The sequence below is a fragment of the Micromys minutus genome (genome assembly GCF_963924665.1).
Source record: "Micromys minutus genome assembly, chromosome: 18".
NCBI lineage: Eukaryota > Metazoa > Chordata > Mammalia > Rodentia > Muridae > Micromys > Micromys minutus.
This window is the reverse complement of record NC_137953.1, coordinates 32,421,271-32,432,923: the sequence shown is the minus strand read 5'-3', so window position 1 is coordinate 32,432,923 and position 11,653 is coordinate 32,421,271. Positions and strand designations below refer to the sequence as shown.

Sequence of the window (11,653 nt, the reverse complement as noted above, 5' to 3'; positions counted from 1 at the left end):
TCTAACCACAGGTAAACACAATCCTCAGACCCGAGAAGGCTTTCCTGTGCTAGTCCCACCACTGGCTCTTAGAGCACTGCCTTTGTCCGGAACTAGTGCCACCCTCAACACCCAAGGGTACAGTTGCCTCTGCACCCAAGCGTGGATCCCTGAAAATGGCACGTCATTTGGCCCTTTTTTCATAGACAACTGCCAGGTGTCCCTGTGCAGGTGTGCTGTCTGGAGCCCATTATCTGCCCCTGTTACAGCAGAAAGACAAGATGACACAAACCTGTGACCACAGACGTGGAAGGCTGAGGCAGGAGGAAACCCTATCTCACAAACACAAAAATCATTACAGTAGAGGTGCTTTGTGGCCTATGGCTCTGCAGGGGACTAGGTATCTGCCATAGATAGAGTGCTGGCCATATTTGGGGACAAAGACCTCCCAGCAGCAGTTTGCTGATGTTTCCGGCTCCATAGAGCTGGCTGGAGAGAAGATACTGCCTGTGTTTTTGGTATATACACCCTAATTAGTAGCGTCCTCCTGTGCTTTCAAAGGTCCCCTTGGATTAGATGGAAGACCTCTGGCACATAGATTCACAGGAAATCCCCTCTCCCAGGACATGCCACAGTGGCCATGTCTGTGTGGCTCTGGAAGTTCTTATCACATTGGCTCAGGCTGGCCAGCTTTACCAGTGACCTAAAGGACTGAGGGTCAAGTTTAGCCTTGGGATTTTTGACCCTCGGAATCATTAGGGGATGTCCGCTGCCTGTATGCTTATCTAGACTCTTGTCCTATGTGGCCTTCTAGCTCTGAGAAGACAATGTAGCAAAGCAGTAACACTCCTTCAGCATCTTCCCCAGTAGTCCCAGCGAAACCTTGTTGGGCAGTAGCAGCAAGATGTCACAGCTGGGGCTAAGTGTGAGTCAGCATCCTGACTCATACAAGTGACCCCATGTAGGGCTAAGAACACTGAAGTCCTGCGGCTCTGGTCAGGGCTGTGGGATAACGCTGCCTGCTGAGTGTGATGCAACTGTTAGCTTGATCTTGAACCACCTAGGAAACAAATCTCTGGGCATGCCTATATTGGGTTAATTGAGGTGGAAGACACAACCTAATATGGGTAGCTGATTCTATAAATTGGAATTCTACTGAATAAAAGAGAAAGCAAGATGAACTCTAGTGTTCTTCTCTTTTTGCTTCCTGACTATGGATACAATGTGACCAGCTGCCCCAGTGTCTTCCCCACCATGGCGAAATTCGAACCAAAATAAACCCTTCCTTAGTTTATTTTGTCAGAACAATGAGAGGACTAATCCATAGAGGAGGTCCCAGGGAGTCTGTGTTCCTGTTACCCCTTTAATGCCCCTGCAGCAGCAACTTCTAGACTACAACTTGGGGGACTTGCTACAGAAAATCCAGGAAGCATACGTGGGGAAAAGTGTCAGAGTCCATTATAAAGACGGCTGGACAGAGTACCAGTGCTGGCTCTTGGCTGTTAAGTTTTCCTGAGAGGCCTTTCACGATGTCGTTCCAATCTGGACTTAGTGTAAGACAAGCCTTTATCTTTCTTCTTCATACAGATAACCAGAAATGCAGCGTCTAAGTTTGCCCAGGTAGGCTAAGGGGCTTGGAGATGGTTCTTAGTGAAGATCTGTCCCCAGCTGCTGCACACCTTTCAAGAATAACTGCTGTGCTGACTTGGTTTCCCCACCCAGCTCCCACCTGGCCCCCACCCGGACTGTAGCCCTTTTAGGAATGGCTGGCCTCAAGTGTCCCAAGTCTTGCTGTGTTTCACACAGATCGCCTGAACCCCTACCATAGAGGAAGAATAGTTTATCAGTGGCCTGATCCAGAGGCTGGACATCCCCAAGGTTCAGTGAAGCAATGAGTTCTGCACAGGACTGCTAGGGGGTGCAAGGTTCACTTCTCTGGCTGAGGGAAGGTTTTAGCTCAGGCCAAGTTTGTGGCCTCTCAGCTCCACGAAGTCCCCTGGTCGAAACTCCTGTGGTCCCCACGCAGACCTTCATTCTGGCTAGGATCTTCCCCAACCCTGTCTCCAGCCACCTTGGGCTGCCCCAAGCACTAAGAGTGACCTGCCACTTCCTAGTGGGAATAAGAAAGGAAAGCGCAAACCCAACCCTGGAACCACCTGCGACGGAGCAAACCCTACTCAGCCAATCAAGGAAAAGGTTCCTCGGAAGTCCCGCCCTTCGTTCTGAGTGACAGCTGGTGAGTAGGCTGCGTTCCCGGCGGACGGGAATCAGAGATGCGCGAGCGCAGCGGATTCGCTTGGTCCAGGGCTCCTTGACTGGGATCCCGTTGCGCATGCTCACCTCCCTCCGCCGGGACTTGCACCTGCTTAGAGTCCTCCGTTCGTGATACCTCACCTGAGCATCGCGCACCCAGTCATGACAGCCCATTCCTTTGCCCTCCCTGTCATCATCTTCACCACATTCTGGGGCCTCATCGGCATCGCTGGGCCCTGGTTCGTGCCCAAAGGACCCAACCGCGGGTAAGAAAGGCGAGCAGGCCTCGATTCCCTGCAGACGCTTCCCTGTCCCCTAGTTGGGCTCGCCCATTCACCCTTCGCGCCCCTGCCCCCGGACCACCACGACCTGCCCGCTGGCTACCCTGCAATTCATGCCCGCACAGAAACGTCCCTCCTTGGCTTCTTCCAGATCTCTTCACCTGGGCTGGGGCAGCCAGGAAACAGGTTAGAGGACTAGGTGAACGGATAGATTCAGAAATCAGGGCAAGCAGGTGGCTAAAGGTCACCCACACCCGTGCAGTTGGTAAAGGCTGCATATGGGCACCAATGTGCCATTCTTGCCATTCTTGTGTGACGTTGGGCAAATGCCAGGTCTCAGTTTTTTTTTCCACTGAGGAAAATAGAAGCGATGTCAACCTGCTTTGTAAGGCTAGTGTGAGGATTGCCCTAAGCAATGTCCTGGGCGTGTTGTGTATACTGGATGATTTTAACCTTCAGTTTTGGAAGGTTCCTAGCAGATTTCTGCATCATCTACCTGTCCTTCTCCTGTTACCCTCTCAAGTCGTGAAGCCCTCACACCTTGCCCTTTGTCCCCCGCACAGCCTTGGAGTGTTAAAGGGGGGCAGGGGAGGGGAGGACTCGGGCACTAATCTGTTCAGCACCACTCTGGAGTGCTTAGGCTCTGCCATGGATTAGATTTAGCCTACACTGGAGGCATAGACGGATGGGCATTGCCTTTATTTCTACAAATCTGAAGGTGGCTGGCGAGACTGCTGGACAGAGCATGCTCTGCTTCTAGAGACCAGAATCTGGCGCCCACACTGAAAGACTCACAACTGTTTTAACTACGGCTCCAGGAGATCTGAGGCCCTTTCTGGTCTTTGGGAGCCAGCCAACACACACACACACACACACACACACACACACACACACACACACACACACACAGGATTTAAACTGGACTCTACAGCTTTCCTTTGAAATCACCCCCTATCATCTCTCCTGAAAGTCTTGGTAAGCTCCTTGTCTCTTCAGTTGTGTTTTTCCTTCAGCTGTGTTGTAAGCCTCTCTCTGCGATCTCCTGGGTGGGTTCAAAGCCCCTGCTTTTTCTATAACAGCCCAGCCTCTGTCAGTGGTACTGTGGTCTGTTGTTTTCTTCAATGTTGCCGGATGAATTTTGAGGCCATCCTCTGGTGGGCTGCCACGAATGGAGCGTGGACAGAGCCTTCTCCGGCGTACAGATGGAGAGGTGTTTGCTGATACAGAAGGGAGAGAGTTACAACAGTTTGGATGTGGACGACCTTGTAATGCTTACTTGGAATGGACCTCAGCATCATGTCCAGGTAGCACAGGGAACTGTTTCTCTGGCCCCGTGGTCCAAGCTGATTTCCCTTTTCTGCTTTTCCAGGGTGATTATCACCATGCTGGTAGCTACTGCTGTCTGCTGTTACCTCTTGTGAGTATTGCCTTTCCCAGGAGCCGGGGGGCTGATTCTACCTCCCAGTTGACAGTTACAGTTTTGTGTTGTCCCCAGTTGAGCTGTGCAGCTCAGTAGTATCTGCTCCTAACTGGGCACCAGAATCGTCCAGATTGCTTGATCAAACGCAGCTTTCATGCTCCACTCTAGACTCAGTCACACAGAAAGAAATCAGGGCTTCATAGTGCTAACAAATGCTGGGTGTTTGTAATAGAGCCAGTGTAACCACTAGGGGGCAGCAGAGGAAGGGGGAGAGGGAAGGGGGTTGTGTGTGTGTGTGTGTGTGTGTGTGTGTGTGTGTGTGACAGAGCTGGGGAGGCTTCTTAAAGCCCAGGGACAGCCTCACCCTGGGTCCAGCCCCAGATCAGGGACATTATATGCTTAGAGAAAATCAAATAAGCTCACATCAAAATCCACAGATCCTGAACCCGTTCCCTGTGCCAACCAGGACGCAGCCCCTGCCATACTCTTTGAAAGACAGTAGCCAAGTCCTCCCGGGGTGTGTTGGGTATGACGGGTTCCTTCTGTGTCCAGTACCCCCTCACTCTGCTCTCCCTGGTAGTTGGCTCATCGCCATCTTGGCCCAGCTGAACCCCCTGTTTGGGCCACAACTGAAGAATGAGACCATCTGGTACGTGCGTTTCCTGTGGGAGTGACCACTGGGAGAGACCAGCTGGCGTCTGGCCCCAGGTACTGAAGGGAAGGACTGACTTGAGGGCAAGCTGAGGAGCCTGTGGTGGGAGAAAGAGGATCAGGGCCATCACAGGGGCTTCCTCTGGACTCAGGGATTAGTTTATTCAGCTAGGAGAATGAAAGGCAATGCTGGCTCCTAAGAGGGATGGAGACTGGGGTCTGTAGTTCTCGTCCTCAGTAAGCTTCCTGAGTCCCAAGCACACAGCTCAGCTGCAGGGCTGCAGGACCACAGGTGGGGATAAGGTATGTGTGAGACGCATCTGTAAGTTGAGGCTGGCCATGTAAGTAAGAGGCCAAATTGGACAGCTGACAGGTAGGGACTGGTGTAGGCTGAGGGAGCTTTCCAAGGAATGGGGAGGGAAGGGGGTGGGGGGAAGGTGAAGGGACGTCTCCGTGGTAACTCTTAATGCCTTGTGCTTTTCAGATGCCCTGCTGTGAATGGCGCTGGAGACCCTGCCTTCCCACCGGCCCCACCCATCAGTATGATCCTTCTGTGCTCTCCCGCCAGCGTGCTGTGGGATCCATACCCCCAGAGCCAACCCAGCTTCCGTTTCCCCTGTGTTCTCAGCCATTGGGGGCCTCCCTTTAGGGAAAGCCCCATGCTCAGTCAGGCCAGTGGGAGCTGACCTGAACTCAAATTCTCACACTTGGCACTTCCCTCTCTCTTCCAAGTAGATCCTGGCTGAGAAGCTGGACCTGCTGGGATCTGTTTTCATCCAGGGAGCAGAAGGCAGGACTCAGCCCAGTCCCAGAAGGGACACAAGTCTTTGTGGAGAAGGGACATGTGGCCCAGAACACTCCAAGCTTTTCAACTCTGTCTCCACTGTGTTGAAATATTGGATCAGCATCACAGGCCTCCTCCAGCTCTGACGTGCACTATCCGTTTAGTGCCTGACACTTCTAGATGTGACATTCCCGGAGATGCTGATGACCTAAAGAAGCAGTCACACCAAAACCCTGTCACAGTCCGGATCGAAGCCTCCATGTTTAGTCTTTAGTAGCAGGGAAGTCACTTAGCATGGGAGAGAGGTAGTGTGTCTTTGGAATGTTCTAGTCACTTTTCTCTCCCTCTGTAGATAAGCTCACGCACACCCTGGTACCTGTCAGTTGGGGTACAACCATTTTTGCCACTCTTCATTGGGTTGTGGTGGGGCAGATCCCAGATTTGCTCCCAATACCATTGAAGAGAATTAGAGTTGAGGTTGGGGGACAAAGGTGATGTTTATGGGTTACTACGAGCACTCTGCCTCCCTGGTTTTCAAGACCCTCTGTCCCCAAGCTCACATGGCTCTGTGCCAGGCACAGTGAGACAGAAAATGTAGAACACAGAGGGTCAGCCCAGGGCACTCCTCCAGCCCAATGCCCTCAGCCCTCTGAGAGGGTGAGTAGGACATTCTTGCCTGAGTTGTCAGGGTTAGCCAGGACAGAGCCCTACACAATGTGTTTCCTAGTCAGTGGCTGTCCGAGTTCCCAGGGGAAGAAAAGCCCAGCCTTGATTATCTATTGACTATTTATTTGGTCTTCCTCCCCTTGTAGGGGTTTGGGAACTACAGAGTACACTGTAGCTCAGATTCCTGGGCATTAGTGTGCTGGTTGCACGGATCTTCGGTTGGGGCCACTATGGACAACCCAGCCCTTCCTACCCTGACTCCTGAAGCCTTCCTGTGGGGTGGGGCATTGTGAGCATGCCTTGTGTTGAAAGCTGATTCCTGTCTAATAAATCACAGTGATGCAAGATTGATTTAGTAGCCAAACTCTGGCCGCTGCTTGGTTTGTTAGCTGCCACGTGTTTTTGGTTTGTCTGTCCCCCCTGCTTAGATGTTTTCTGTTTACTAGAGGCTCTGGGGACAGGAAAAGGGGCTGCTCTTCTGGGACTTGGCACAGAGAACCCTCAGACTTTCTTGAGATCTGGAGGAGAGTCTGACTCTACTGACTGTCCTGCGCATGGCCCAGCACCTGCCCAGTAGGAGGAAGACCAAGGCTTATTCAAGTGGTACCTCAGCCACTGACCTTTGCTCCCTGACCTTCCCTGATCCTGGGTATAGGGAACCATTTTTTTTAGCTCTTCCTCCTGGAACCCAGCCAGGCCCAGCCTGCTGCATGCTTGTTGTCAGAGCTTCAGGTCTGGGGTGCCTGAGATCCTCTTTGGCCTGGAGGGGGCTAGAGGTGGCTTCTCTGCAAATAGCTGCTTTCTCCTTCCAGTTGTTGTTCTGGACTTGGAACTTCTTGGCGCTGGTTTGAGAGCAGCCCTTTGGGTGCTACCATATGTATGTGTCTGTGACCAGAAGTCCCTAAGCTCCCTGGTAGCAGCCTCTGTTCTTGGAGGGTGGAGAAATACTCCCTGGGTAGCCTCCTCGGGCCTGGCAGCAGCTCACTTTCTGTGGCTTTCTCCTGTCTAGTTTCCTTTCTGCTGTACATCCATTGCTTCCATTTAGAGCTGCAGAGACAGAGAACGTCCTGCCATGATTAGGATACAGCCATAGAGACAATGATTCTGCTACCATTGGTCCCCACGGTGTACAGCACGCTCAAGCCATTCACAGAGATCAGCGAGCTGTGGAGATAGAGGAAGGCTTTGACCTAGGCACTTGCTTTTACTGGAGTCCAGGATGGAGAACACATGTGTCAGGCACAAGACAAATTGTTTAATGCCATTACATATGAAAAGACCCCCACAGAGCCTAAAGCAAAAGCTTTCATGGCTCCAGGTTTGTTCAGAAAAGCAGGCCCCATGTCCCCCAAAACAGCCTTCCTCATAGCTAAAGATCTGGGGCTGAGATCTGCCTACCCAGCTTCCTGCATGAGGGGAGGAGGGGAACAGAAGGAACCAGGTCATTCCAGGCCTGAGGACAGGACATTTCAAAGGAGTGGTCCACAGGTCTTGGCCTTGAGCTTCCAAGGGGCTGTGCTCCTGTTTCTGTTCCCTATGGGGGAGGCAGAGGTCATCAGAGGCTCACAGAATGTCCATAAATTAAAGATAGTCACAAAGAGGCCGTGGTGTAGGATACAGTAGTTCTGAGCCATGGCAGGGCCAAAATGGGAAGCTGGAGTAGAGACCATCAGTCATGCCTATTGGAAAGTTCATTGAGAAATACAGAGGTGGCCTGATCAAATTTAAGCCTAACATGGCCAGCAGAGGGCAGTGTGTGCAGGCCACACATCTCCAGAAAGTCCAATATGTGAAATACTTGGTGGGGCTGCTGATATTCAGGATCAGGGCTTTGAGCAGGAGCAGTGATAGTTCTTCAGCCCGTACCACTCCTGCACGAAACATCCTTGTTTAACAACGATGGCTGATGATTACCGAGCAGTCCCTACAGATCAGATTCTGCTTGGGAGACCAAGAGCCAGAAAGGTAAGACGCTGCAGCATCGCTGCCCTTGTTCGAGGTCTCCTTACAACCTCCCGTGACATTGTTGTGTTTCAGCATCAAAGAACCGGTTCAGTCCAACTGTTGGTAGGGATACCCATGGACCCGGGTTCTCACTAGGGAGAGTAGGGGCTGTTTTTGTCCCCCCAGAAGCTGGACATGTAGCTTGCAGGTGATTTTGTTTGCTTCATGCTCCTCTCTCCACCAACTGTTGAAGAATCTGGAACTGTGAGAGGATGAATGTGAGTCCTTGTGGGTGTGGCTGCCTCTGAAGGCTCCCTGCCTGAGTGACTTCACTGTTTATGAAACTCTGGGTTTCTGGGAACATGGTCAGTTGGCAGAGGCTCCTGTTCTGTAACATCAGTAAAGTGGGAGCAAATGACCACAGTCCTGTGTGAATTCAGGACACACTCCCATTAACAAGTCTTGCCCTGAGGAGTAGTTGGGGATAAAGGCAGCATTCCAGTAAGACAAAAAGAACATAATCAAGAGGTCTTGTATAAACATGGTGACTAGTAATTAACAATGTATGTATATTCCAAAGAAAGGCACTCTGTGATAACATGGTTTTCATATCACATTTTATAATTTTATATCACATTTTATCATGTGTGTGTCTGTGTGTGCATGCATGTGTTTGCTTGTGTGTGTGTGTGTGTGTGTGTGTGTGCCCATGTATACCATGGTATGCATGTGGAGGTCAGAGGTTACATTTCAGGAGTTGGCTATCTTATACTTGATCAAGCTCAGGTAATCAAGTTTGGCAGTAAGTGCCTTTCCCCACTAAATCATCTGCTGGCCCAGATTCTACATTTTAAACCAGATCCAGAGACCCTGAGAGTTCTGGTGCCAAATGAGACCCTCAGGAATCTCAGCTGGGTTTTCTGGCGTTGAAGGAATGAAGTTTGCCCTAGGTAATTAGATGGATTTTATGGCTTTGGGGAGTAAGTGGCCTGTGAGTTCCTGGATACTTAGCAGCACCCCTGACTCTACCCACAAGGCAACATTGAGCTACCTTTTCCTGCTTCTAGTTATGACAGTCTAGTTATTTTGAAATGTTCTCTGGGGAAGTCTTCTCCTGTTCCCATCACCCCCTCTCTCTCACACAGTAGGAAGCAAAACTTTAGGATATTGGTTCATCAGAAAAGTGGGAAATTTTTAAAATTTGGCCTTTGCCCTAATGTTCTCTGGAAGAAGATTGTGAAACCCAAGGAAAGTAGACACCCTGGGGGGTTTGTCACTTTTTGTCTGGTCATTCTGGGGGAAAGGAAGCACCAATGCAGGCTCTGGGGTACCTCTGTGTTGACCCCACATTCAAGATAAAAGGCCATAGAAGCAGCTCAGGTCTTTTCTCTCTGGGAAGCTCAAACTCTGCTCCCAACAAAGGTATGGCACATTTTGGAGTGCAAACTCCTCACTCCCCCCGCATTCATGTCTTCTCAGCCAGGAGAGCCTGGCTACTGTGCATTCTCAGCTGTCACCAGTTGTGACCCAAGGCATCAACTTTGCCCTTTGTCTGTACAACCAATTCAGCAAATAGACTTTGTCTCCCCAAGCTCTGCCACAATCCACCAAGTCTCCCAAGAGAACACCATGGGCAGATGCCAGCATCAGCGCTGGCTCCAGAATGTGTTCTGTGTTCCAGCACCAAAGCTGAATCAGTGCAGTAAGAGAAGCTCATGTGTCACAGAGGCTGTGACCCAGAACTGAGAAAGTGCACTCAAAGGGCCTGGTCAGTCAAACACTGGCAGCTGCCCATCACATTATTTTATCATATTGGTGATTTAAACTCTCTGCCACATCAGATTCTGCCAGGATCTCAGCCCACTGCTCCTGCTGACCCACCTGACAAGGAAATAGTAACAACTCAAGTGCTTTAGAAAGAACCACCCAAGAGTTCAGTGCTGAAACACTCGCAACCTGTTCAAAGTCTGTATTTCTGTGTCTGTAATTTCTAAATGTGTGGTTATATTACTTTTCTGTTGCTGTGATAAAATACTAATACCAAAAAGCAACTTACTGGGAGAAAAGAGTATGTTTTGCTTATGATTCAGTAGGGATAGTCCATCATGGTGGAGAAGACCTAGAGGCAGAAGCAGAAAACTAGCTGATCACATTCTTCATCCACACACAGGAAGCAGGAAGGGAAGAGGGGGCAGACAGGAAGTGGAACCAAGCTGCTATAAAATCTTCAACCCCACCTCTAATGATGTACTTACTTCCTTCGGCAAGTCTCAACCGCCTAAAAATTTTTAACCTCTCTAAGCAGTGACACCAACTGGGGACAAATGTTCAATACATGAGCCTCTGGGGGACATTTTTTATTCAAACCACAACAATGATCTTCTCAAGTGATTTGGAAGGGCAGAGGGCAGGGAATGGGCACTGATTGGTGCTGATTGTGTAGTTCTTTGGGAAAAAGTATGTAAAAAAATAACCCAGGATAGTCCTAGCTATATGTGAGGGGGCTGCTGAGGGAGATGCTGATGCTTTCAGTTATAGAAGTATGATGAATTTAAAGTAGATGTGTTCCTGTAGTTAGCTCTTGCATGTAGGAAGCAGAGGCAGGAGGATGATAAGTTTCAAGCCAGCCTTGGCTACATCTTGGAGTACAAGACATGCATCTTGTCTACATCTTTAAAAAAAGGTCTAGTCCTGGTACACACTTGCAACCCTGGCATTCAGGAAACAAAGGCGGGAGGATGGTTGCAAGTTGAAGGCTAGCCTGGTTTGTAGAAAGTTCCAAAAAAGTCAGGGCAATGAAATAAGAATAAAACTCTGTTTCAAAACACACACACACACACACACACACACACACACACACACACAGCATGCACATATGCACACACGGGCACATGCACTATGATAAATTTATACTTTTCAAGATGACTGTTAGAGAACTCAATGGGATTTAGTGCAATGGGAGAAAATAAGCGTCCAGAAATGATACAACCTAGAGTTAGGTATGTATGAGCATGTCTTAATGAAATCCACAAGGAAAAGGAGAGTGAGGCTATCAGCAGTGTCTGAACCCCAGAGTGAGTGCCAGTGGGTCATGAGATTCAACAAGCTACATGAACTTACAGATGCACTAAAAGGAAACAAGAGAATTTTTAAAAAATTATCATGTAGTTGAGGAGATATCTAAGGGAAGGTGGAGATGGGAAGATTCCAGAAGGCATGGAAATTACATTGAAATATTAACATTAATTAGAATGTATAATGTCATGGCGATTCTGTCCCATTCCTCTCTGTGTCCCTGTAAAACTCTAAGTGTCCTGCCCTGTGTCCAACCATTGGCTGTTGGCATCTTTATTGATCGACCGAAAACCAACTGGGGACAATGGCCTTTAGCATCCGGACGTGGAGATTGTCGATTGAATCAAAGCCTTAGAACCAATCTCCAACATACTATGGGCTGGTGGCTTATAAACAAAAGACATTTATTTCTCACAGTTTTAGTGTCTAGAAAGTACAAGATCAAAGTGCTAGATTTGGTGTCCAGTGAGGGTCTGAATTTCTCCTTTATAAACAGTGACTTCTAACTTTCTGTGGTGAAGAACAAGCTAAGTTCTCCAGGTCACTTGATGGAGGGCATTAAACGCCCTCAAAAACTGTATTTTCAAGACAATCACCTCC

At 49.5% G+C, this 11,653-nt stretch overlaps 1 protein-coding gene across 1 annotated transcript; it reads left to right on the top strand.

Annotated features, from left to right (window-relative positions):
• Positions 1–2,259: 2,259 nt before the first annotated feature.
• Positions 2,260–6,390, top strand: ATP6V0E2 (ATPase H+ transporting V0 subunit e2). The gene is made up of 4 exons (XM_080932175.1): positions 2,260–2,498; positions 3,883–3,930; positions 4,514–4,641; positions 5,069–6,390. Exons 1-3 carry the CDS (start codon positions 2,395–2,397, stop codon positions 4,605–4,607), a joined length of 246 nt encoding a protein of 81 aa, XP_080788301.1. The 5' UTR covers positions 2,260–2,394; the 3' UTR covers positions 4,608–4,641; positions 5,069–6,390.
• Positions 6,391–11,653: the final 5,263 nt, after the last annotated feature.

Bases quoted from the DNA above. Each gene is read 5' to 3' on its own strand.
- ATP6V0E2 (XM_080932175.1), top strand. From the start codon at position 2,395: ATGACAGCCCATTCCTTTGCCCTCCCTGTCATCATCTTCACCACATTC. The intron at 2,499-3,882 runs GTAAGAAAGGCG...CTGCTTTTCCAG, and splicing joins CCCAAAGGACCCAACCGCGG to GGTGATTATCACCATGCTGG. The intron at 3,931-4,513 runs GTGAGTATTGCC...TCTCCCTGGTAG, and splicing joins GCTGTCTGCTGTTACCTCTT to TTGGCTCATCGCCATCTTGG.